Source organism: Ascaphus truei, chromosome 15 (genome assembly GCF_040206685.1).
Source record: "Ascaphus truei isolate aAscTru1 chromosome 15, aAscTru1.hap1, whole genome shotgun sequence".
NCBI classification, from domain to species: Eukaryota; Metazoa; Chordata; class Amphibia; order Anura; family Ascaphidae; genus Ascaphus; species Ascaphus truei.
Genome location: NC_134497.1, coordinates 36,038,055 through 36,065,109, shown reverse-complemented (window position 1 = coordinate 36,065,109; position 27,055 = coordinate 36,038,055). Strand labels below are relative to the sequence as shown.

Sequence of the window (27,055 nt, the reverse complement as noted above, 5' to 3'; positions counted from 1 at the left end):
ACCATAACTATACCCAAGAAAACACTTGAATTACTTCAGCGGGTCCAACCCAGTCCTGATAAACCTTATACTTCTATAACATGGATACAAATAAGACCTTCTAAACAGATATCCATAAATAAACTCACTTGGTATGTTAATGACAAAACAGAGCAAATGTACAATCAGGGACCCTTCCTGCTCAGACAAATAAATATTTATCACAACCCAGGACAGTCTGAAAAACAATCCCTTAAGCATACAAACACTCACCTTCATCACCAAAACACCAAAACTTTTAACGGGACTCTCACCTTAATCCCAATAAAACTTAACAACTATAACACTTTAAAATGGATACAGGAACAGACAAATAAACTTATTTGACACTGGCTAGGTAAACCCGTCAACACAGATTGAGACACCCTTCAAAACACATCTCTCTACACACCACTCAAAACAACTTTTTAAACTCAGGCTTTCCTCAAAAGGTGCCTTTTACCTTGATTCTTACGAGCGCTCAGATTTGAGTGACCGAGGAGTGTTTTTTTCAGGTGCTCAGCTTCCAGTATTTTCAGGTCCCTATTCGGGCGCCATCTGATAAAGTTGTGAATACAAAACACAAGTCTGAGGATATATTTTACAGAATGACAAATAATTTTATTGCTTTGTGCGGTGCACACGCAGAGGAGAGTTTCAAAATAAAACTCTCCCAACGACATGGTGGCATACAGGCCTTATTTATACACAAAATACTAAGCCCACGCCCCCTCTACGAGGTTGCATGTCGTCACTACGAAAACAAAATATGAACATGAACACATTGAGTTAATAACATTATGGGATGCCTAAATGAAATGATTCAGCAATATTCCTTATACAAGCCGGTGACTTTTACTCTACATACAGAACTTCACGGTCCCCCCACCTTCGGAATGGGACACTGTGCCTATCAGTCTCGTATTTTCATAACATTGGCACTTAGCACTCATTCTCAAGGTTTTTTTCAGTTAGCTGCTTGGCTCATTATCACTTTAAAAATTGAAAGCAAAAATCCCTTTCAAACCGTTCATCTCATAACCCGTTCATTCAGACAAAACCTAAGATGGATGCTGACTTAAAATGGTTGCTTAGATCCCAGTGCTGTTATGTCAGACCCCCCCTTACGTCATATTCTCACTTTGTCACAGTATACTGTTGTAATTAAATATACAAGATGGAGATGTTGTTGTGTGTTTATACAGAAATGTTTTAACTTGCTGTACACACACAGGACCTGCACAATTCCAGTCCCCGAGGGCCGTAAACAGGCACGGTTTTCAAAGGTTACCCTGAAAACCGGGCCGGTTTGCTGCCCTCGAGGACTTCAGTGGTGCAGACTGTTTTGCACACCATCCCACTGTATACTGTATGTTTTGACTTGCCGTTCTTTAATAAAGGAGATGTTGCGTTTTGTATATTTTATGAATAAAGAATTTGTTTTTATAACGTGACTGTAAACCATACTGACTGTAAATGTTTTTACTTTCTGTACATAAATGTTTTCACTAGCAGTAAACCATACACCTGTTGATGTTTTGAATTGCTGTGCACTTAAAATGTTTCTACATTGTACAGTATTTGTAAATAAATGTTTTTGTACTTACTACACCAATAAAAGAACATGTTGATTTGTTTTACATTGTTCCATTGGCTCCTTTGCTACTGTAACAAAATACAGTGTTTCTAGAATGTACACTACTGTCCAGGCATACTGTACTGTATACTGTAGGCATGCTCAGTACAAGAGTATTTAAAAAAATAGAAGACACATACTATACTGTATGTACTGGCACTGTATAGAAGACACATACTGTATGTACATGTAGACGGAACGTTCACAGAGGTACACAATTAGGAGGCTTTTATAAGGTGAAATTATAATAAGGCTTTATTGTGCCTTTTCCTTTTTATCAGGAAAACATCCAAACAAGGGGGGGGGGGGAACAAAGCTTCCATTCACTTGGGAGTATTTCTAGTGACAACACTATGCAATCAATTCACATCTCCCTAGTCAAGCATTTCTCTTAGCCCCAAAACATATAGCATGAAAATAAGCAGATATAAGCAGTCTCTTAATAATGAAAGTCTTATCTGTTTATCAGCTGTAGAGTAAGCTTCTCTGCTCTCCTGGAACCGCACCCGTGCGTGCACAGAAAATATCAGCGTCCAGGTTTAGAAGTCTTATTTGGTTCTTGGAGGGAAAATCTTCTCAGTTCCTGGTTCAGCTCCCTTCACTCAGGGTGTGTCAGCTTCAGGTTTAGTAGTTTTCCCTGTGTCTTGAAATCAGCTCTGCTGTGTTTTCTGACAGAGCTCAAGACATGTGGTGTCTCCAAAGGTCAGCTCAAAAGTGAGCTAAGGAGTCCTTTCCTGTCTGAACAGACAGTCTTTTGTAAGCAATCTAAATCAGGCAGGTGGTATTTAGTAATTAACTACAAGAAGTTAACCACCACACTGCTAGATTAAAGGCACATTACTGAACAGGGATAAGTCCCCTGTTACATACCTCCCCTGTTTCTGGGAAGCTCGGGCTTACCACGGCCAAAGCCCATCCTTCCACTCTCATTCTAGATATCTCTATGACTTGAATGAGAGTGGATGGAGGAAGAGAAACCTCAGTCCTGTTGGGATTGGAGACCTTTCTCCAGTTTATTCGTGTCTCCTCCTGAAGGTGTTTGAGATCAGCACCCCTCGGTCGCTCGAGGAGGACTTTCTCCAAGTATAGTTTTTTTTCTGCGTGCGCGGTCATGAGATTTCCCTCGCGTCGGGTGCTCGTCTTATTGTAGGCATACTGTATGGCAGCAGTTGCAGAGCGTTTAAAAACAGCCCCTTTTAGATTAATTTGCAATTCCACACCCCCTTCCAGAGAATGTCCCATCTTTTCAGCTTCATCAGCTAAGGATTCTTCTGGTTTTAATTCAGCACGTGTACCTTCTTTTGTTGCCTGCTGGGTGGCTGAAGGTTTTGCTAGTGCTTGTTTAGGTGGTTCAAATTTTGCAACCTTGTCTTTTAGATGAGCGGTATTCCCAGCTCTCACTGTACACTTGTCTTCATGGGTTTTTGAGGCTGTGGGATACTGACACTTAGTCAGGGTCAATACTTGTCCTTGTAGGACTGTAATCTCATCCGCGAGAGATCCCTGTTTTTTGAGTGCGTCTTGCAAGTCTCTTCTCAGGGAATTTGTCTGCATGCTTTGCTTTCTCTGAGCTTGCTTCCACATTTTTATTGCACTGTGAAGCACTATGAACTTTTTTTTGCTTGGGCCACAGTTACTTGTTTCAGTTTCTGGACCTTCTTGTGCTCCCTTTTGTGCCGCGTCACCTGGGTTCTAAGCTTGGCTTTTAGCGTTGCTTTGGTGATGCTCAGGGTAGTCTTCAGTTTCTCATGCTGCTTTGCGGGGACATTCTGGGTCATCAGACGTTCCTGCAGCACTTGAATTTCTTTAACAGCCTGCAGATTGTCATCCTGCAGAGTTCGCTGCTTCTCCTCTGCCTTCTCGAGGTGCGTACGCAGACTTTGCCGTTGGTTCTGCAGTCGGTGCTCTGCTTCAAACTTTTCCTTGACTTCTTCTGTCAACTGAAAATTTTCTTCTTTCAGTTTTACGTTTTCTCTTTTTAATCTTGAATTTTCTCCTCTTTCAGTCTCTGTATTCTTCAGGGCTTCTTTGCAGTCCTCCTTCCATTTACGCACATCTGCTTTGAGAATGACCATCTCCTGGCGTGAGACTTCCTTCTCTAGGTTGAGGGTCTGAAGCTCCTTCTGAGAGACTTTGAGATCTGTATCAAGATTACCAATAGTTTCTTTAGCAATGTCCAGCTCCTCAATGAGACTGTGTAGTTCCTTTCTGGAATCTTCCAGGTCTGTGCGGCAGCTGTTGGTCTCATGATATGAGGCATCCAGTGCTCTGCGGAATGTCTGAACCTCTTTCTGAGATACGTCCACTTCTATCCGGACACTGTTGACCTCCTGTTGTGAGGCATTCAGCTCTATACAAAGAGTGTGAACCTCTTGCTGGAAGACTGTCATCTGCTTCAGTGCCTCCTCATACTTCCGCTTTAGCGTAGCCACCATTTTATCAGATTGGCTCTGCTTTCCATCCATGGCAGAAATAGTAGCATTTGCAGTATCTAGCTCAGTCTTGAGATCGTCCAATTCTGTTCCAGATTCAGAGTACATTGTGAGCGCCGCCATCTGTAACTCAGCATTATCTGCTCTCTCAAGTTTCAATTGTTCTCGAAGTAGATCACAGTCACGTCTGGCAATTTTCAGGGCGTCTTCAGGGCTGGTCAAGGGATCGTCACTCACTGGTTCCCGCTCCGCTTCCCTGGGATGACTGGTTGAGGGTTCCTCACTGTTGGCACCGGACAGACACTTCTTTGGGGTACACGACTTCTGCCTTGGGCCCTCTGGATATTCGGTTTACCGTGGGACGAATTCTCCATTTTCTCTAGGCTGCAGGGCAACTCGGTCCCCATTTTTCTCCACAGGATCTGCGGACGTGTCTGTTACTTCCACGGTAAGTGAAGAACCGCTTTTCTTTTTCTTCCTTTTTGATTTGGATGACACCGTCCCTTCAGGGATACTGGGGTCTCCATCTTCATTTGCAGTTTTAGCAGCGTCACTGGATCCACCCGGCTTTTCTTGCAACTGTAATAGCTGACGGAAATATTCGGTGATCCACTGCTCCCGCTCTGTCTCCTGCTGATCATATTCGTCATCAAAGGGAGCGGTCTTTTCTGTTCGTGCCGAGTTCAGGCACCCCCACCATTCTTGGGGTGTTTTGTGGGTGAGACTCGGTTTGGGTTCTCCGTAAGAGATGTCTTCCTCTTTATTGGACTGGAAGGGCCACTCTTCCGTGGGGTAGGGTTCGTCACAGGAACGCTGCATCTTGTCCTCCATTTTTAGGCTATCAGGTGTCATTTTCTTCCTGACCTCAGGAGGCGCTATTGCAGCTGTTGCCACTGTATTTGCTAGAACCCCAAATTGTGGTAGTCCTACAGGTGGGCATATTTTGCGTGTAGAGGTCATAGCTCTCACAGGCATCTCTGTAGAATATCTGTTTCTTGGATAAGTTTTACAATATCAGCAATACTGTGCATGCATTTTCTCTTATCAGGTATACAAGATGTGCAGTTGCTAGGTAAAAAAAAGTCTATTTGCTTTACACCATTTTCTTGCTAGGTGAAATCCCTCCGCTTCAGCAACAGAATTTGGTTTTCTGCCTGAGTTCAGTAATTTTCAGTCTCATCTTTGGGTATTATGGCATTCACACTTCACACTTTGGGTATCTGTTTTTCTCCCAAGATATACAGTAGATAGGCAGACTTTTTTTTTTACTTGCAGAAAAACATTCTTTGCAGTGGACTATTTCTTTCATTCCCGGCAGGGTGACTCAACACTCAGCAATTGGCTTTGAAATACCTTTTCCCCTGCTTCAGCACAGTCCTTGTATCAATTTTCACACTTTTCTGCATATACTCCATTCACAGCTGGTAGCCCTATGCGGTGTGGCAACCTTTATTTGCAAAATCAGTACCCCTCATGGGTCACCATCTGTATTCACTGCTTCAGCGAAACTTTTGAAAACAACAAACACCTATCCCTTTTTAAGGGCTGACTCACTACTTGAACCCTGACTATGGCTAGAAGGCAAAATCCCTATTTCAATGACCATATTACACTTTGTGATAGGTAATTAAAGGTTTACCTGCTTCAGCAGTCTCTCTCTCTCTCCTCTTGGGATAGGGGAAAAGAGTCCATCTGTGGTTTTTGTAAGTTTCAGTGCAGTGTAAGTTTCAGTGGTGTGTATCACTTTAACTCTGCCTCTGCTGCATGAGAGGTTTTTTTTTTTTTTTTTCAAGTTGTTTAGACTGTTTGTAAGCAAAAAGCATAACAAAAAAATTTCACATAAAAATCTCCGATCCTTTTTAACTTCAAAGACATCTCTTGTCCCACTTCGGACACCATATGTAGATGGAACGTTCACAGAGGTACACAATTAGGAGGCTTTTATAAGGTGAAATTATAATAAGGCTTTATTGTGCCTTTTCCTTTTTATCAGGAAAACATCCAAACAAGGGGGGGGGGGGGGGACAAAGCTTCCATTCACTTGGGAGTATTTCTAGTGAAAACACTATGCAATCAATTCACATCTCCCTAGTCAAGCATTTCTCTCAGCCCCAAAACATATAGCATGAAAATAAGCAGATATAAGCAGTCTCTTAATAATGAAAGTCTTATCTGTTTATCAGCTGTAGAGTAAGCTTCTCTGCTCTCCTGGAACTGCACCCGTGCGTGCACAGAAAATATCAGTGTCCAGGTTTAGAAGTCTTATTTGGTTCTTGGAGGGAAAATCTTCTCAGTTCCTGGCTCAGCTCCCTTCACTCAGGGTGTGTCAGCTTCAGATTTAGTAGTTTTCTCTGTGTCTTGAAATCAGCTCTGCTGTGTTTTCTGACAGAGCTCAAGACATGTGGTGTCTCCAAAGGTCAGCTCAAAAGTGAGCTAAGGAGTCCTTTCCTGTCTGAACAGACAGTCTTTTGTAAGCAATCTAAATCAGGCAGGTGGTGTTTAGTAATTAACTACAAGAAGTTAACCACCACACTGCTAGATTAAAGGCACATTACTGAAAAGGGATAAGTCCCCTGTTACAGTACAGTACTGTAATACATGTAGAATAAATGCATAGTTTTTATTTTTTCGGGTTTATTACACAGTATACTGTATATAAAAAAGTATTGTATACTGTACGGTCGGAAAACATCAGCATACTGTTTCAGGTACAGTATTCTATCCTAATCAATAACAACGGCCACTAAACTGTAGACTCCGGTACGTGGTTTTTTAAATCCGATTCAGCAATGAGCAGGCATTGTTACACAAAGCGATATTATCCATCGAAATCCTTCCATTAGCCGTTTTATTTTCTTAGGAAAAACAAAAAGAAAAGTTTTACTGTAATGGTCAGCCCCCTAAAGAAGTTCCCAGCCAGTCCCAACAATAATTTTCCTGGGCCGGCGTCTTCAGTTCACATTCGCATGCGCCTACCGTCGATGTTATGACACGCATATGCGTTTCAAGAAGGTTCCAATGCGCATGCGCCTAGCGTTCCACCAATTGTTCAGTATCTGCAGTACAGTACTGTAGAAGCCGCTCAGACAATGATATTGCTTACAGGAGAATCGCTTGACTTTTGAATCGCACCGATATTGATACTGTATTGTCAAAATAAAAAAAACACAGAAAATAATACGGCAACAATACTCACCATAGAATTTCCCATTCAGCTGGCGCCGGCGCTGCGCCACTGCCAGTCCAGTGTTCTTGATCATCCACGTCGATAGCTGGCAGCGGGACTACTACATCTGTCAGCTGATGAGGCTGGAAATCGCTTAGGTACATGCAAGCTTGATCGAAACTTGCTTGACAGACAGCAAGGGTTGTCACTGACGGTGGGACCGTTATTGGAAGCCGGTGCTGGTGCATTGCTTGGCAGCGATTGTCATTTCTTAGTTGGTTTTAACAAGACCTTTTGCCGTCTGCATGATCATAGATACAGGAAAAAGCCGGGCATACACACCAATACCCTCCAATAAATTGTGGCTCAATACGATAAAAACAGGGATCGCTACATAACATTTTCCTTATTGCACGCTTCCACGCATGAGGAGTTGGCGAAAATTTGTAAAAGTCATAGTTTTCGATAAAATACTGATAAATTTGAACAACTGTTGCCATCTTATCATCTGTTGCATTAATCGCGGCCCATATCACATACGTGTAACTTCTGTCGGGTTTTTGGAAAACGGGCTGCACTTGAACACTCATGGCGGCGGTTCTCTGGAGAATACTGTAACAGAAACAGGTCTTTGTCTTTCTTTAATATGAAAAGCCTAAATTGATACATTATTGCAACCTCTTCCTTCAGTCTCAAGGCCAATTTACAATAGCACACTGTGGTATCTTTTTTAAACGAAACACCTGCAAGTCGACACATTACTGAAGCGCATGCGCATTACAATTCATGAATATCTGCCATCTGGCGGACACGCGAAGAATTGCAACCGATTAAATCCGAACCATTCTCAATAAACGCATCAACCGCGCATGACCCGCGCTTGACCCGCGCATGACCCGTGGCTGAGAACGCAAAATGAATGCGGCATGCTCCCGGTGAAGTGCGTCGCATTCGAGAAAAAAGCCAGGAAAAAAACGGCGATGTGTTAGAATAAAATGAGCCGCAGATGTATGCACACACACACAGTTAGGTCCAAAAAGAATTAGACACTGATAAAAGTTTTTTTATTTCGGCTGTGTACCAAAATAAATTCAAGTTACAGTTAAATAATGAATATGGGCTTAAAGTGCAGTCTATCAGCTTTAATTTGAGGGTATTCACATCCAAATTGGAGGAAGGGTTTAGGAATTACATCTCTTTAATATGTAGCCCCCTCTTTTTCAAGGGACCAAAAGTAATTGGACAATTGACTCAAAAGCTGTTTCATGGACAGGTGTGGGCTATTACTTCGTTATTTCATCATCAATTAAGCAGGTAAAAGGTCTGGAGTTGATTCCAGATGTGGCATTCGCATTTGGGAGCTGTTGCTGTGAACCCACAACATGCGGTCAAAGGAGCTCTCAATGCAAGTGAAACAGGGCATCCTTAGGCTGCAAAAAAAAAGAAATCCATCAGAGAGATAGCAGGAACATTAGGAGTGGCCAAATCAACAGTTTGGTTCATTCTGAGAAAAAAAAGAACACACTGGTGAGCTCTGCAACACAAAAAAGCCTGGATGTCCACGGAAGACAACAGTGGTGGATGATCGTAGGATCCTTTCCATGGTAAAGAAAAACCTCTTCACAACATCCAGCCAAGTGAAGGACACTCTCCAGGAGGTGGGCATATCATTATCCAAGTCTACCATAAAGAGAAGACTTCACGAGAGCAAATACAGAGGGTTCACCACAAGGTGACACATGATACATAAAGCTTGGCCCCCTGCAGACACATTTACTAGAATTCCCTCCTACTGTCTCTGTACGTTCTCCCTACCTACCAATTAGATTGTAAGCTCCTCGGAGCAGGGACTCCTCTTCCTTAATGTTACTTTTATGTCTGAAGCACTTATTCCCATGACCTGATTTATTTTATTTGTTATTTATATGATATGTACTACTACTGTGAAGCGCTATGTACATTTATGGCGCTATATAAATAAAGACATACAATACAATACAATACAGGTGCAAACCATTCATAAGCCTCAAGAATAGAAAGGCCAGATAAGACTTTGCCAAAGAATATCTAAAAAAACCAACCCAGTTCTGGAACAGCATTCTTTGGACAGATGAAACTAAGATCAACATGTACCAGAATGATGGGAAGAAAAAAGTATGGAGAAGGCTTGGAACGGCTCATGATCCGAAGCATACCACATCATCTGTAAAACACGGTGGAGGCAGTGTGATGGCATGGGTATGCATGGCTTACAATGACACTGGGTCACTAGTGTTTATTGATGATGTGACAGAAGCAGCCGGTTGAATTCTGAAGTGTATAGGGATATATTGTCTGCTCAGATTCAGCCAAATTCAGCGAAGTTGATTGGACGGCACTTCACTTTACAGATGGACAATGACCCAAAACATACTGCGAAAGCAACCCAGGAGTTTTTTAAGGCAAAGAAGTGGAATATTCTGCAATGGCCGAGTCATTCACCTGATCTCAACCCGATCGAGCAATCATTTCACTTGCTGAAGACAAAACTTAAGGCAGAAAGACACACAAACAAACAACAACTGAAGACAGCTGTAGTAAAGGCCTTGCAAAACATCACAAAGGAGGAAACTCAGTGTTTGGTGATGTCTATGCGTACCAGATTTCAAGCAGTTATTGCCGGCAAACGATTCTCAACAAAGTATTAAAAATGACCATGATTGTGTTAATTTGTCCAATTACATTTGAGCCCCTGAAATAAGGGGACTGTGTATGAAAATGGTTGCAATTCCTAAACGTTTCATATGATATTTTTGTTCAACCCTTTGAATTAAAGCTGAAAGTCTGCACTTCTATTGCATCTCGGTTGTTTCATTTCAAATCCATTGTGGTGGCGTAAAGAACCAAAATTATGAAAATTGTGTCAGTGTCCAATTATTTCCGGACCTAACTGTATATATACAAAAAACATGATGCTGGGTGCACACAGACAAAGAACCATAAACCACAAAGATATTAAATACTTATCAGGAATCCAGGTGCTAGCAGATAGACAGGGAACACCAACCAGTCTGTTGGATACACAAAAAGATGAAGTCCGCAGCACACTCAGAATAGAAAAAAGAAAATTTCATCCATCTGGCAATCACAAAAACTCCAGAGCAACGTACATTTCAGACCTTGCAATTACTATACCAAGACAAATTTCCCTAGCCAATTCCAATCTGGCTTTCGCCCCAAACACTCCACCGTAACTACCCTGCTAAAAGTTTGTAATGAAATCCAGTGTGGAATGGAACGGGACAACTCACTGATGCAGTATTCCTAGATTTTGCAAAGGCCTTTGATACTGTTGATCATGCTATCCTGCTTAACAAACTCCAGAGCCCTGGAATAGGTAAGCATGCTTTAAACTGGTTTCAGTCCTACTTATCAGGTAGATCCCAACATGTGTCCATCTCCAACCCCCTGGATATCACCTGTGGTGTCCCGCAAGGCTCTGTTCTGGGGCCCCTACTCTTCTCAGTGTTCATTAATGATCTTTCCACAGCTTGTAAGGAAGCCTTAATACACATGTATGCAGATGACACAATCCTATATGCACACAGCCATAGCCTCTCTAACCTTCAACACATACGTCAGTCTGACTTTTTGAGACTCGAAAACTGGATTTCCCAAAACAAACTGTTTTTAAACACTGACAAGACTGTAACATTAAACACTGACAAGACTGTAACAATGGTATATGGGACCAAGACTACATTTTTAAAGCTTCCAGCGACTGAGCTCCAGATTAGAACCAACGCCAACACAACCCTAACCCCTGTCACTAGTTTTAAATACCTGGGCATATGGTTTGACTCCCACTTAACATTCGTGATGCACATTGATACCCTGACAACCAAGACCTATGCCAAACTAGGGGTACTTTACAGGAACAAATCCTCCCTAAGTCTCCCGGTCAGAAAGCGTATCGCACAGCAGATGCTAATGTCAATTATTGACTATTGAGACATAGTATATAGCTTAGCACCTCAAACCCACCTTCCGGCCGTTCCTCCTTCTCTTACCGTGCAGCCCAAAACTGGAACAACCTACCAGAGACTCTCACATCCACCACCAGTTTAAGTTCTTTCAAATCTAAGGCTGTATCACATTTTAATCTGGTCTGTAACTGTTTCATACGCTCATAATATATATTTTCTTTAACTGTGCATGCAATGTCTTGTATATAATGTATACCCTGTTCATTTATGTAACTGTATTTGTAACCATGTATTATTTGTCTTAACTCTGTGCCCAGGACATACTTGAAAACAAGAGGTAACTCTCAATGTATTACTTTCTGGTAAAATATTTTATAAATAAATAAAATGTTCCCTGAATGTTAGTGATGTAAGAGTATATGTGTGTATGTAAATATAAATTGGTAAAGAGCCCACAGTGTATATATCACTTTACAAAAGGTGTGTGTGAAGTGGGAGTGTATATCAATGTTGTGAGTAGGTGTGGAAATGTAAGAGGCTGTGGCATAACTAAAATTGTGTGTAGATACTATGTGGTCCCTATTTGTATATAGAGATGGAATAACATAGAGTGTACTGTATGTATGTGTAAAAGACAGCTGTGTGTGCATATACAGTATATATCTATATATATAGCACAGTATGTATGGACATGGCCTTAGCACTCATGGGAAGAGAGTTCTCTCATGTCAGTAGGGACTAATAAAACTTCGGTCTCGGTTTAGGTCATCGCTAAGTGTCCCGAACAGTTTCATACATTTGTATTCATGCAACCATCTCTCTTTCGGTGTTCTGAGATTAGTGAAAAAAGGGGGGTGTTATCAAATAGCGCTTAAACCTAAACGGTGATCCTATAAGTGAGGATTATGAATATAAGTGAATACTGTGTTCAAGTGAATCTTAATGGTTAAACATAAACAAAGTGAGTATGTGCAAATAAAATAAAATTATACAAACAACTTGGTCAAATTCTGCTCAACCCTAGATGAGGATTACTTTCTTTAATCCACGTGATTCTGAAGTCCAGGAAGATCAGGAAGCGCAAAGACCATGTAAAATAAGAAACATATACAACATAGTGCAATATGTCTGAAACTAAAATTGTAATGTCAAAACTTCATTCATCCATTGAATCTAATACTCACAGACTAATCTGTGTCAAGATATGTGTAAAGGTATCTTTATGCTTCACTGGTCTCCAATAGAAACTGCCTCCGTCTATGGTTTATAGATTTCTTCACCGCTCGCATAAATTTAAAAAAGAAGAACAGACATAGTGTAAACTGCACCCATCAAGTTTATATGCAGTAAACAAGATAAGAAATACACTCACATGGTTTCCAAATGAATATAGCAATTTAGATCATAAGATCTGCGTCCCTGAGCTGTCTCTCAGCTCGATACAGTAAGCGATCGCGTCTCCCTTCTCACGCACTTCCGGGTTGGTTCCCCGAACGGGAACTGTTGCAATGACTCTGGACGGACCGCTGTTCCTGTGTAGAGCCTCCCTCTTCGATCCGGCTAGATGTCAAGTCTGCTGCAAACACTCTACACGTTTCTCCTCATCCGAGATTTCTTCAGGAGTGATGAATTAGCAGAATAAGATTGCTTAAATGCCTCTGCTGTCTAAGCCATTGGTTGGAAATACACCAATTGTAAATGACTAAAATAACATAAGTTATAGATGTCACGGTGATGTAAACACGATTTAAAGGTCACAACGTTTAAAACTTCCATACATTCATGTAGGGAGTCCAAAAATACAATATACATGTTCAATCTATATATATACTGCTGCGGCACAGTTTATTCGAGCATTTGCCCGTTCTGTGCCGCAGCAGTAGCCTGGCGCGCGCCCGAGTGTGACGGGCGCGCGCCGAAGCAGCGGAAGAGCGCCCTCCGATCGGGGCGCTCTCCCTCCCGCTGCCGGGTCCGCTGGGTCCCCCGGAACCCCCTGCCGCTGTCCCGCGATCGCGGGACACCAGGGCTCCCTCGGGGAGCCCCTGGACACGCGTGCAGGGAGCGCACGCTCCCGAAGACGCGTGACCGCGCGTCTATGACGCGCGGCACGCCGAGGGGCGGCCACTAGCAAGCCGGGAAATCTCCCGGCTTGCGGATCTGGCCGCAGTGCGATTAAGTGTGTCGCCAGTGTAATGATAACACTTTAATTAGAAGATTAAAATACATATAAAACCAATATAAAATTAAAACTGACATTCTCTAAAATATCTAAAAGCATAAAATAAAAGGCAGATATTTCTGTGGAATAAAAAGACAGGGGTTAGAAGTCTAATTAATTATAGGAAAGCACTCATGTCTAAATCAGCCTTTAGACCGGTGGGTGTCATGGTGTTTAATTCATAAATCCAAAATGATTCTCTTCTAATCAAATTCATGTTCCTGTCTCCACCCCTCCAATGTGACATTACTTGTTCTATACCTATGTATTTAAGGCCATTAGGGTCTGCTTGATACACAGCCAAAAAGTGTTTAGACACACTATGGGTAATTAATTTTCTTTTAATATTCCCAATGTGTTCTATGATGCGTGTCTTTAACGGCGGATGGTTTTGCCTATATATTGTAGGCCACATGGGCATGAAAGAAGGTATACTATGTATTTGGATCTACAGATAATATATTTATTAATACTATATTCTTTCCATGTACTTTTAGATAAATATTTAGTACATGACACACTATTTTTGCATGCTAAACAGTTTTTACATGCAAAAAAACTTTAGGCAGATCCAGCCATCCTGTCTCATTAGACACATTGGGTTTATTTAATACACTAGGGGCTAGTCTATTCTTTGTCAGAGACCTTTTTATATAAAACTTGTGCTTTATCTGGGAGGTGAATGCCTAATATAGGATCGCTTTTAATTATATGCCAGTGTTTGTTTAAAATATGTTTTATTTCCCCTGCTTCTTTATTAAATTGGGTTAAAAATGGTACATCGAACTTTTGGTTTAGCTTTTTGAGACTGGGAGTTAGAATGGAGTCTCTAGTACTGTAGATAGTTTTTTCTAAAGACTCTGTTACTTGTTTCTTGTTATAATTCCTTTCTGTGAATGTATTGGTCAGAGTCTTAGACTGTTCTAAAAATATTGCATCATCCGTACAATTACGTTTGAGTCTTCTATATTGGCCTAAGGGGATATTCTTTATCCAGTCTTTATGATGACAACTATATGGAAGAATAAAATTATTGACATCCACTTCCTTGAAATAATTTTATGTTTTGATTATGCCCCCTTCTATATAAATCGTTAAGTCTAAAAAATTAACTGAAGTATTACTGATGTTGGAAATAAATGTAAAATTCACTGGATTCGAATTCAGATGAACAAGGAATAACTCCAAATCTTCCAAGGACCCTTTCCATATAAACAGAATATCGTCTATATATCGGCGCCAGGCAACCAGGTTCGCGTCGAGTCCCGCCCATGACCAAATGTGGTCATCCTCCCATGAGCTCATGAAGAGGTTAGGGTAACTCCGCGCGAACCTGGGCCCCATCGCCGTGCCGCACAGTTGGAGATAAAAATCTCCATTGAACCAGAAATAATTTTTGTTTAAAATAAACTATACATTCAATGAGAAAATCTATTTTGATGGTTTGCATTCTTCCATCATTTGCTAAAATTTTTGACACCGCCCTGCATCCATCCTCATGTTGGATTGACGTATATAGGGCTGTCATCTGTAGTAACCAAATGATAGTGACTTTCCCATTCAATATTGCTAAGCATTGATAAAACATCATTTGTATGTTTAAGATAGGACCTTTGTTCTTTAACGTACTTTTGCCAAAAACTATCGATAAATTCCGATAGATTAGATGACATAGATCCTATGGGGGGGGGGTTTGTGCATCTTTTTGCATTTTTGTAAAAAGTAGAACACTGGAAGTTTTGGGTGTTCTACTAACAGAAATGCATATTCATTGTCATTGAGGATCCCCATTCTTTTTCCTTTCTCTAATAATATCTTTAGTTCTTTACTAAAATTAGCTGTTGGATTGGAACCTAATTTTTTATATGTGAAGTGGTCCCCTAAAATGCGTTCTGCTTCTCTCATATAATAGCTATGGTCCATTATGACTACACACACCCTTTATCCGCCTGTTTGATAATTATGTTACAGTATGATCAGATGCTAGCTCTTTTAATGCTTCTTTTTGGGAATAAGATAAATTAGAATTGGTTTTAGTTTTTTTGGAAGCAAGTGTTTCCAAATCTTTAGTTATAAGCTGGAAAAAAACATCAAGGTGATTACCCTTAGCAAAGGATGGGAAAATTTTGAATTTAGGTTTAAATTTTGAATGTATAAATTCTTCATTCTTTGCTTCCATATTTCTCTCTATTATCGGATTGGTCCAATTTGTCACTTCTTTATCTTTATTAAGAAAAAAATATTTTTCGTGTAAGAGTTCTTAAATATTTGTGAGCGTCTATGAAAAGGTTAAATTTATTTGGTCCTTGTGTGGGAGCGAATGTAAGCCCTTTCTGGATCACTTCTTTCTGACTAGATTGTCAGAATTTTTTGACTCAAGTTAAAAATATTACTTTTTAAAATCTGTGAATCCTCCTTGTTTTTCCTTTTCTTCCTCGTTTCCCTCTGACATTCGTCTTTTTCTTAACTGTGTACGAGAGGGATCTTTTTCTGTCAGGGTTTGGAACCTGTTTCGGGTCTCCCATTGACCTAAACACCCCACTTGTCCTAAAAAATCCCCGTTTTTTTAGGATTCTCCTTCTCTTTTGTCACCAATGAGCTACTTGGACTAGATTAAATCTCTTCTTTTTCTAATCTCTTTTTAGGTAACTCCAAATGTTTGTTTTTTTCTTTTGCTTTACCTCCAGTTTTATTATTTTTATTGTTAGACTCTTCCTTTACAATAACCTGTGCCATAAAACACATATGCCATGTAATATTCCGCATATCTGCCTCTATAAGATGTATCGCCATATGGCTTTCTCTCCATATTTGCAGACCGTGGGTTACCGTTTTAAAGTTTTAAACGTTGTGACCTTTAAATGGTGTTTACAACATAACCATGACGTCTATAACTTATGTTAATTTAGTCATTCACGATTGGCTTATTTCCAACCAATGGCTTAGACAGGAGAGGCATTTAAGCAATCTTATTCTGCTAATTCATCACTCCTGAAGAAACCTTGGATGAGGAGAAACGCGTAGAGTGTTTGCAGCAGACTTGACATCTAGCCGGATCAAAGAGGGAGGCTCTACACACGAACAGCGGTCCGTCCCGAGTCATCGCAAGAGTTCCCGTTCGGGGAACCAACCCGGAAGTGCGAGAGAAGGGAGACGTGACCGCTTAGTGTATGGAGCTGAGAGACAGGTCAGGGACCTCCACCACGGGCGCAGATCTTATGATCTAAATTGCTATATTCATTTGGAAACCATGTGAGTGTATTTCTTATCTTGTTTACTGCATATAAACTTGATGGGTGCAGTCTACACTATGTCTGTTCTTCTTTTTTAAATTTATGCGAGCGGTGAAGCTATCTATAAGCCATAGACGGAGGCAGTTTCCATTGGAGAGACCAGTGAAGCATACCTTTACACACATCTTGACATGGATTAGTCTGTGAGTATTAGATTCAATGGATGAATGAAGCTTTGACATTACAATTTTAGTTTCAGACATATTGCACTATGGCGTTCTGAGATTACCTTTGAGCATGGCCACCTTCAGATAGTTCATCTTGTGGCCAGAGTCAGAGAAATGTTTGCCGTCAGTACTGTCTCTTGTTTCGCGTGTGATGCTGTGGCGATGCAGATTCATTCTATTGTTTAGCCCCTGTCCCGTCTCACCTATGTAGTAGCAGCCCACTGAGCATTTCATGCACATGATGAGGTACACGACATTGCTGGAGGACCAGGTGAACCTTCCTCTGATTTTGTACTCCAGATTCCTGTGTGGTATTTGTATTGTGCCTGCTGTGTGGAGCATTGCGCAGGTTTTGCATCGTGCATCCTGACATGGTCTTGTCCCGCATTCGGTTGGACTGTTGAATACTTCACTCCTCACCATAATTTTCTTGAGATTATGGGGTTGTCTGAATGATATATATATAATATAACAAAAGAAGCGCAAGCTCCATAGCGTGATACCGTAAGGAAATGTAATAAAAAGTTCCCTTGGACATACACTCACAAGAGATCCAATAATAACAGCATGAAAGAGATAAATCTCAATGGTGGAGTCGTCACTACCAGGGGGTGCAGCAATCCGTTGATGTGCAAGCAATAGAGTCCCAATATGATATATAATAGAGGTGAGCTGGCATACAAAGTAAAATCTCTCAATGCAGGAAATGGGAGGCAGGCATGGAGGAGGGGGACTGGGGGAATCTCACTGAACTCAGATGTGATGATATGACACGCAGTTCAGGGTCCCTCACCAACCACACTTCCGCAGATGGACTCACGGGTTAAAGTCCGTGCCTCCTCCAGTAAAGATCAGCTTTCCTTCACCTCCGTATAATGTCTTGCAGAGACCTGTGTCACCACACAATTCTTCAGGGACAAGCAAGCACACGAGCCAGAGTGACGTCACCACGTGCAACATGGAGTCCTGACACGTTTCGTCACCTGAAGTGACTTCATCAGAGGATGATCACGTAGCTTAGAACCTTCCTTAAATAGCTGTGGTTGCTAAGCAACAAATGCTCAGATGTCAGTTGAAACAGACATATATCAGTAATGAATAGGGGTCTATAACTTGTGATGCTACATTGCAATACAAACAAATGAACACATGATACTTGCTGGTAAAACAATCCAGAAGGTGCCTACGGGAAATAATGAATAGAAACCACCAATATAGTGGTCCTATACATGGAGTGAAAATGCATCAAATTAACCCCATATAAGTCACCCCCAATGGAAAGAATACCAACCAATGATAATAATAGTACGAGAGTACAATAGTGTAAAACAGTGTGAATAAAAATACATTGTAAATAGTAATGCACTGGAAATAATATGATAAAAATGAATTGTAAATACAAACAACTTTATAATGATAACCTTTAGAGAATCATAATGAGAGGCTCAGTGCATGTAAAAGAAAGTGACCGTGCCTAAATAAGATACAGGTCACAACTAGGGCAACAGAGATACATGCTAAACCAGGAAGATGGAATGTTCCTGAAACTATAAGAGAGAGAGAGAAGAAAGAAACCTATTAAACAGACACTATAGGAGGCCCAAATGCTCGAGACCAAAATGCTGGTATCTATGCACTCATTCAGGCCTGCAGCCAGTGTGCCTAAAGTGTGTATCCAGAAGGACTCACACACATATAGTGCTTTGAAGCGATCACCTCCCAGTTCTGACATGTTTATGGTTTCAAGTCCCATAATCATGAGTCCAACTGGATCCTTGGCATGGACATGTGCAAAATGCCTAGGGACACTATGAGTGAGCACACCTTTGATAATGGCTCTGCGATGAAGGGGTCGCTTGGTGCGCCCTATATATTATATATATAGATATACACACACACTCTCCATTAACTTGTGTTCACCTCAAAAACTGTATGGAAGAAAGAAAAGACAAATCACATTATTAACAACTTGTATCTTTGTTCAGCTCTTCTTTTATAAATAGTCATTAGTTTGAGACCTCACTAACTCTCCCAATTTTAGGTTTGTAAATTTTGCGAGAAACGAGGAAGAACAGAACCTTGTGGCGTTGCAGTACCACGGGAAAATCTACAGAACCTGCACAGACCTCCCCACACACACAGAGCTCCTTGTCTGGTATGGAGATAAATATGGGAAAGAGCTTGGTATCAAGTGGGGTATGCTGTGGAAAAGTAACGCGCCAGCACAAGGTAATCAGGAATATGTGTGTTGTGTGTTTTTTTCATCTCTATTGTCTTATTACTGATGTTAAATTGCAAATATTGATAGATCTGCATACACCATTACGGGTCAACTAGTACTTAATATCACTAAACCTGACTTGAGTGAAAGGGCCGGATACATCAAGCTGCGGTAACCAAAAATGCTGTATTACTGCCCATAAAAAAGTGCCTTATTATTATCGAGCAAGGAATCAGCGTTGCAGCGCCAAAAATAAAGCACTTTTTACCGGACCAGTTAAAAATCATTGGATCTGGTAAAAACCAGGCATAATACTGCATGTTCAAGTAAAAACTGCCATACATCAAGTTCCGATATTTATCGGAACAGGACGAATGGCAGAAATACTGCAAATATTTGATCACCTACTCCAGGCTGGCGTTAGCCCTGTCTTTCCTATGTATATAATGGCCAACATACTGCCCTGTGGGCATGGTCTGTCACTCTGTCAGTCAATTGGCAACTTGCAAAAAAATAAATACATGCATCAAATAAAAGACGTTACTGTACGTTTAATTAATAAAAATGCCAATACAGTACCAACTTAAAAAAAAGCCTGCAAATAAAAACACAAGCACCAAAAAAAAGACATTTATATTGGAATACACAAGTTACAGTATGCCAAAGCAAGTACCAACCTAAAAAAAAAATACATTAATTAAAATACAATCCATATTTTCTTATGTTTTGATGTCTTCATCCACCGAATCCGACTCTAACAGCAGCAGCATCTCCTGGTCCCCAACGCAATGCTCCTCAACAGTCACGGTGGCTAGTAAAAGCATGGTTAGTTCTTGGTTTGTCCCGCAGGCATAAACAAAACACTACGGCTCAGATACATCAAATTCTGTTGGTGTGGAGTTAATATCGCACCCGGGGGAAATAATAAACTAACGGGTGTTATTACTGCAATTTTAAGGTGGTATATATCAAGATTGTGGTAATAATTTACTGGGTGCGAATTTGGGCAAATCTCTCGATATGGAAATTAAAGCGACCGTTACTAATGTGTTACATACCGCATTGGTTAATATTTCTATCATAGGCTTCTGTAATGTCTATTATTACAGAAACCTATGATCAAAATAACATTCACCCGTTTCATGCCTGTGGTTACCAAGGTATACCACAGGCACCAAAGGGGTTAATACTTTACTAAAAGTAAACATTACCTAACCCTGTTGACCCCATTAGTGCCCAGTAAAGCATTGCCATTCTAGTCGCCAAGGTAATTAAGGGGTTAATCCCTCACCCGCCCCAGGGCCATCACCCATGTCCCCTACCTCCTGCCCCCCTTCTAGACTAATGCCCAATATCCCTATTAGACAAATGTGGTTTTAAACATTAACAAAAATATATACACGTTTAAAACAAAACAAAAATGAACATTCAAAATACATTTTACACATATAACCATTGATTATCACTGTGGATAACTAGGCCCTCTCAATGGGGGGCCCAGATATCCACATTGGCGATAAATGGTAACCCAGTAATAAATAAATACGTCAACAATATTAAAATACATTAATAGACATCGTCATTGTTTTGTTAAACCAAAATTTTAACTATTAGTATGTTTAATTTGATCAGGTGTGATCGCTGTTTGGGTTGGTTTATTTTATTTACCTTATTATTTTAAAATCTATAAAGAAAATATGAGAAAGTATGTAAGAAGTCAGGCCTCACAGATCAGACAGATAATCTAAAAGGAGAGGGAAGAAAAACTGAGAAGTGGTCTACGACCATATCAAAAATAAATGAACTAACCCAGGGGGCGCAAACATTTTTCCGTGCACTCCCCTGCCGGCGGTTCCCCTCTATTTGCGCCCCCCCTCACCTCGGCTCCGGCATCATGACGTCACGTTGCCATAGCAACATAACCTCGCGGCGTCATTTGATGCCGCGTTGCCATGGCGACGCGTGTAAGATGCCGCCGGAGCCAAGTAAGGTTTACAGAGGCCTTCGCCGCTCCCTCGGCACTTAATTTAAGTGCCTTCGGGAAGCGTGCGGGGCCTTTGTAAACCTCGTGCCCCCCCCCCGCAGTCAGTCTCGCGCCCCCCAGTTTGTGCACCGCTGCACTAACCGATCAAACCTAAAGATATATGAATAAATATCATTGATGGTGCACCCGGGAGCAAAAGGAAATGTGTTCCAAAACAAAAGAGGTTACAGAATCCAGAAGACAGATTCTGTAGAAACTCCAATTAAGGGCACTCAAGAATAGGTATAGCACTTGACTGGTTTAAATATTTATTGTGAGGTCAATTGACCAAAAGGTGAACAGACAGTAAAACCAATTATAAAACATATCAAATCTACATCAGACCAGTGCAAAATAAAGGCAAATATATGCAGCAAGCAACAAAAGGGATAACAAAGCATATGTCAACCAGTATGAAATTATTAATGCAATGAAAGGATATTACAAATATAAATAATGCATAATAAACCCAGAGTTCCCAAAACACAAGGAGGTGTTAATGATAAGCCTCTCCTGAGTGTAGGGATAGCTGTCCAGCTGGAATCAGAATACCTAAATCTGTATGCAAATCATGGTGGAACACACCCTGAATGGATCAAAAATAGGGAATTCTTATAGTACAAATATTGGTTGACTAGTAATGCAGCTTAAGAGAAACCCCTCTTTTCCATGTAGCATTTAAACCTTCCCACATATAGCTGGCTTGATTGTAATAGGTGCACTTGCACACACTGATAGTTATAAAATTATTCCAGCACAAGTGAATCCATCATAGGCAAAAAATGAATGTCTGCCAAAGAAGCATACTGTATACTAAATACACTATATATAATCCGTACAGTTTTTAGTGTCTGTATTGCATATGAACCTCTCCATATATGACTGGCTTAATTGTAATAAATGAACTTGCACACATTGGTGGTTATAAGATTATTCCAGCACTGGTAAGTCCATCATAAGCAAAAATGAATGTCTGATGTCCCTGATGAAGCTCTTAGCGAAATGCCGGCCGGTCAATTAATATCCATGGGGAATAACTCTTTCCCCTGGTTTGTATCAGCTTTCGCTGTTATGTTCCACTTTCTGCACCAGTGTGCATTCAATGTATTCCCTCACATTTGGTATATAAATTCACAGTAAAAAAAATTGTGATTTTTTTCATTATGTCCGGCAGTGTTGTTAGTATTTAGGAGTATTGTGGTTCTCGTTTTTACTTATATTAACAGTTTTTTTTTGTTCTGTGTTAGTAATAAAGTCCATCTTATTTTGCTTAAACCTGAGTGCTTGGTATAGGACTTCTCTTTTCTCTCTTGTGGTTACATATCTATCTATCCATCTATCTATCTCACACAAACAATCATTGTGTTTAATAAAATGCAATGTTTGCATGGGGAGAAATTAGTAACATAAGTACAGACTCTTTGTTCCCTAAAAAAACAGAACTTTTAAACAATTGTATAAAAAAAATGAACACAGTTCTGGACTTCACTGGATGATATTGGTATAGCTTAATTAAGTCTGAATAACATCTGTGATATCAAATACAATCATTGTGCATTTGGTTCCTGATTTAACAATAGAGATTTAGCAGAAAGTTGGGTCATCTTATAACTATTAGAGACCTGGTACATGGAGCGGTAACGGGAACACCCGGTGACTGATATGTGAGCTTCTAATGAGACACGTATTCTATTCATTGTACAAATATTTTTTCATTATACCATCACAACTGAAACAACTGGCTTACTATCTATCAACGGATTTGAAAAGATTTCTGCCACTTTTGGTGTTTTGCAGCTAGTGAGATTTCCTTTTAAATCGTTAGATATTATAATCCACTTTAAATGTATGATCCACTACATCTACTCTCCCGGCCCTAATGCTGCACATGTTGTGTAAACTCTTCATTTTTACAATGTACATCTACAGTTTACTTTCATCCTGAACTTTTTGTGATATGCCAACTTACCTCTCCTGCATGACCTTTTGTAAGACAGTTTGTGTAACAGTGACTTTTTTGTCTTGTCTAGTACAAAGCCAAGCACCAGTAACCCACCCATCCCAGCACTGCAAGGTTGCTTTTAGCCATCAGGATTACCTCCTCAAACATCTGAAGTTGAAACACCCAAATGAGTATATGGAAAAGATGAGGACAGAACAATCTTGCAACATTCCAATAAATATGACAGAAAATGTTTCTTTCAACCAGTCAAGGCAATTAATAAACAATGTAACTACTTCTCATTCCAAAATATATATATTAGCAGCTGCCACGGGAAAAGATCATGGAGAAAGTGGGAAGAGTCTGACTTGGTTATCAGACCAGAACCTTCAGAAGAGGACACACACAGGGGAGAGACCGCATGTATGTGGGGAATGTGGGAAGGGATTTAGTCAGTTATCTCACCTGAACATACACAAGAGGACACACACAGGGGAGAGACCTTATGTATGTGGGGAATGTGGGAAAGGATTTAGTGACTTATCCAGCCTGAACAAACACAAGAGGACACACACAGGGGAGAGACCGTATGTATGTGGGGAATGTGGGAAGGGATTTAGTGTGTCATCCAGCCTAAACAAACACAAGAGGACACACACAGGGGAGAGACCGCATGTATGTGGGGAATGTGGGAAGGGATTTGGTCGGTTATCCAGCTTGGACACACACATAAGGACACACACAGGGGACAGACCGCATGTATGTGGGGAATGTGGGAAGGGATTTAGTCAGTTATCCCACCTGAACACACACAAGAGGAAACACACAGGGGAGAGACCGTATGTATGTGGGGAATGTGGGAAAGGATTTAGTGACTTATCCAACCTGGACACACACAAGAGGATACACACAGGGGAGAGACCGCATGTATGTGGAGAATGTGGGAAGGGATTTAGTTTGTCAACCAGCCTGGACACACACAAGAGGACACACACAGGGGAGAGACCACATGTATGTGGGGAATGTGGGAAGGGATTTAGTGCGTCATCCAACCTGCAAACACACAAGAGGACACACACAGGGGAGAGACCGCATGTATGTGGGGAATGTGGGAAGGGATTTAGTGTGTCATCCAGCCTAAACAAACACAAGAGGACACACACAGGGGAAAGACCGCATGTATGTGGGGAATGTGGGAAGAGATTCAGTGTGTCATCCAACCTGAACAAACACAAGAGGACACACACAGGGGAGAGACCACATGTATGTGGGGAATGTGGGAAGGGATTTAGTGTCTTATCCAGCCTAGACACACACAAGAGGACACACACAGGGGAGAAACCACATGTATGTGGGGAATGTGGGAAGGGATTCAGTGTGTTATCCAACCTCCACACACACAAGAGGACACACACAGGGGAGAGACCGTATGTATGTGGGGAATGTGGGAAGGGATTTAGTGTGTCATCCAGCCTGAACACACACAAGAGGACACACACAGGGGAGAGACCGTATGTATGTGGGGAATGTGGGAAGGGATTTAGTGACTTATCCAGTCTGGACACACACAAGAGGATACACACAGGGGAGAGACCGTATGTATGTGGGGAATGTGGGAAGGGATTTTGTGTGACATCCAGCCTGAACACACACATGAGGACACACACAGGGGTGAGACCGTATGTATGTGGGGAATGTGGGAAGGGATTTAGTGTGTTATCCAGCCTGAACACACACAAAAGGACACACACAGGGGAGAGACCGCATGTATGGGGGGAATGTAGGAAGGGATTTAGTGTGTCATCCACCCTGAACACGCTCAATAGGATACACACGGGAAAGACCGCATGTATGTGGGGAATGTGGGAAGGGATTTAGTGTGTTATCCAGGCTGAACAAACACAAGAGGACACACACAGGGGAGAGATATATCTCTAAAGCCAGGCATGATTAGGGATAACCAGCGACTAAGACGCTCACATATAAGTGCACACGTGTATCTGTGTTACGCTAAATCACAATGAAAATTGACTTTAGTTGATGGTGCATAAAACGAGCATTTTAAAAGGATAAAAAAGTTATACATTTTTTTAAATGTAGGTCATTTGTATCATTCTTATAGTAGTTTTATTTAAAGAAAAATGTTGTTCTTAATAATGTTTTATATTTCCATGCTGTTGGTTCTAATAAAATGTGCGTTCCCCATTATGCTGAAGCGGTGTGTAGCCTCACTTAGCTGTGAATCAGAATAGTTTCGCTGCGACCAATTGGCCGCTGGCATTATGCCGCAGACAGACCCTTCGCCGCCAGCTGCTTCTAATGTAAGTTTTATAACTGTTTTGGGTATGGGGTTAATTTAAGGGGGTTTAGGGTAGGGCATTTTACGGTAAGGGCTTGAGGTAGGGGGTGTCGGGGTAAGGGGCGCCTTAGGATAAAGGGGTTTTAGGCACTTAGATTAGTGGTGAAGTGGCCAGCGGTGGGGTGAGTTTTGGCAAAACGGCTATGACCAAATGTCCTGTGAATACTGAGGTGGAGGACAGAGACAGACTAACGTCTTTTAGTTACACGTTGAAATGAAAATGCACCCGAGGGGGTTAAGTATCCCTTTATTAATGATAGAGATATAGATAGATTATATATATATATATGACACAGAAATAACCTGCACAGACCTAAAGTGAGAAGTGCTAAAGCCAGTTAAATGCAGTGTAAATGATAACCACTACTGGCGGTGCTGGGGATGAATATAATATGAAAACCAACACAGAAAAAAGAATCCCCAAAGTAGCACTCTAGCATACAAAAAATATCAAAATGTATTAATCACATACAGATACAAATCATTGAAAAGGAGCAGTGGTATCCTCAAAGATGAAATAATGCTGAGCCTCTAAGGGCTGGGACCCGCTGCGCCCAGCAGCACGGGCGGCCGCACGAGCATTCCCCACCAGCAGGGGAATCCTCCCGATCCGGTCCCAGTCCCCCCTGGCTGCACAGCTTACTACACGCTGTGACGCGTCAGCCGGCAGGGGATTCAAGAGAATTGTAATCCCAAGCGGCGACGCGTCACATGGTGTGGCTGCGAGCCAATGAGGAGGGGAGGCTTCGGGGAGCGGGGAGGAGAGTGGGGAGAAAGCAGCAATTTTAAATAAACTTTGCAGCACCAAGGAAGTCCCCCCTGCTCCCTCCCACAGACTCTCTCCTCTTGGGGGGGTCCACCTTCAGATTCCCCCCCTGCTCCGATTCAACCCCCACCCACCCGTGTGTATTTGTGAGTGCGTGTCTGTGAGTGAGGAGTTGAGGGGCTCAGCGGTTGAGGGGTTGAACGGCTGACGTGTGGTCCCGCCCCGCCCGCGTCATGGCCGTGCCCCCCCACCCGTTTTAGCCGCTTCCCCCCACTCGCAAAAATGGTCCCTTTGGACCGGAAAAAGCCCCAAGTGCATCTCCACGCGCCGCCTGTCTGCAGTGCGGGCGCGTGGTCTGAGGCAGCGGGGCCTTAGCCTTAGATAAGTGGAATGAAGCAACAATGAGCTTATACATACAAATACCACAAATCATTAGGGGGAACAGAAACTGAACCTGGGATGTGGAGATATGTGCTGGAAAGCAGTGCTACACTGCATGAACAATGAATTAACCCTTTACATGAAAGTGTAAAGGCAAGAAAATTCTTTCCTCAAAAACACTCTGACCAGCCGGTTAAGGCTACCTAAATAAGGCCCCCTGTGTGAGGTGAAAATGTAAAGATAGATACATATAATATCAGCAAAATCACATGATGTGGGCTGAGCCTGTAGATAAAGCACACACAGAGAGGCATGTACATGATGGGTAACAATGACAAATGCCAAAAGGGGGTCACAGAAGTACTTAGACCAGTCCAGCAAGGTAGTAGCAAACATCCACAGCCAAGAGAGTGTTCCTAGGTTCAGAGGGAGTAAACCGCAACCGCTCCACTACGCATGCTCACAAGA

At 41.6% G+C, this 27,055-nt stretch overlaps 1 protein-coding gene across 2 annotated transcripts in view; it reads left to right on the top strand.

Moving 5' to 3' along the window:
* The window catches only part of LOC142466810 (uncharacterized), a 178,841-nt gene that overhangs the window by 46,367 nt on the left and 105,419 nt on the right, over window positions 1-27,055 (top strand). Inside the window, exons 2-3 of one of the 2 annotated variants that reach the window (XM_075572268.1) lie at window positions 18,937-19,124; window positions 23,170-25,296. In XM_075572268.1, the coding sequence (XP_075428383.1) occupies window positions 18,937-19,124; window positions 23,170-24,959 (1,978 nt within the window). In that variant the 3' untranslated portion in view covers window positions 24,960-25,296. Of the gene's footprint in view, window positions 1-18,936; window positions 19,125-23,169; window positions 25,297-27,055 lie in introns of those variants that run through there. The other variant, XM_075572267.1, reaches the window with a different exon arrangement.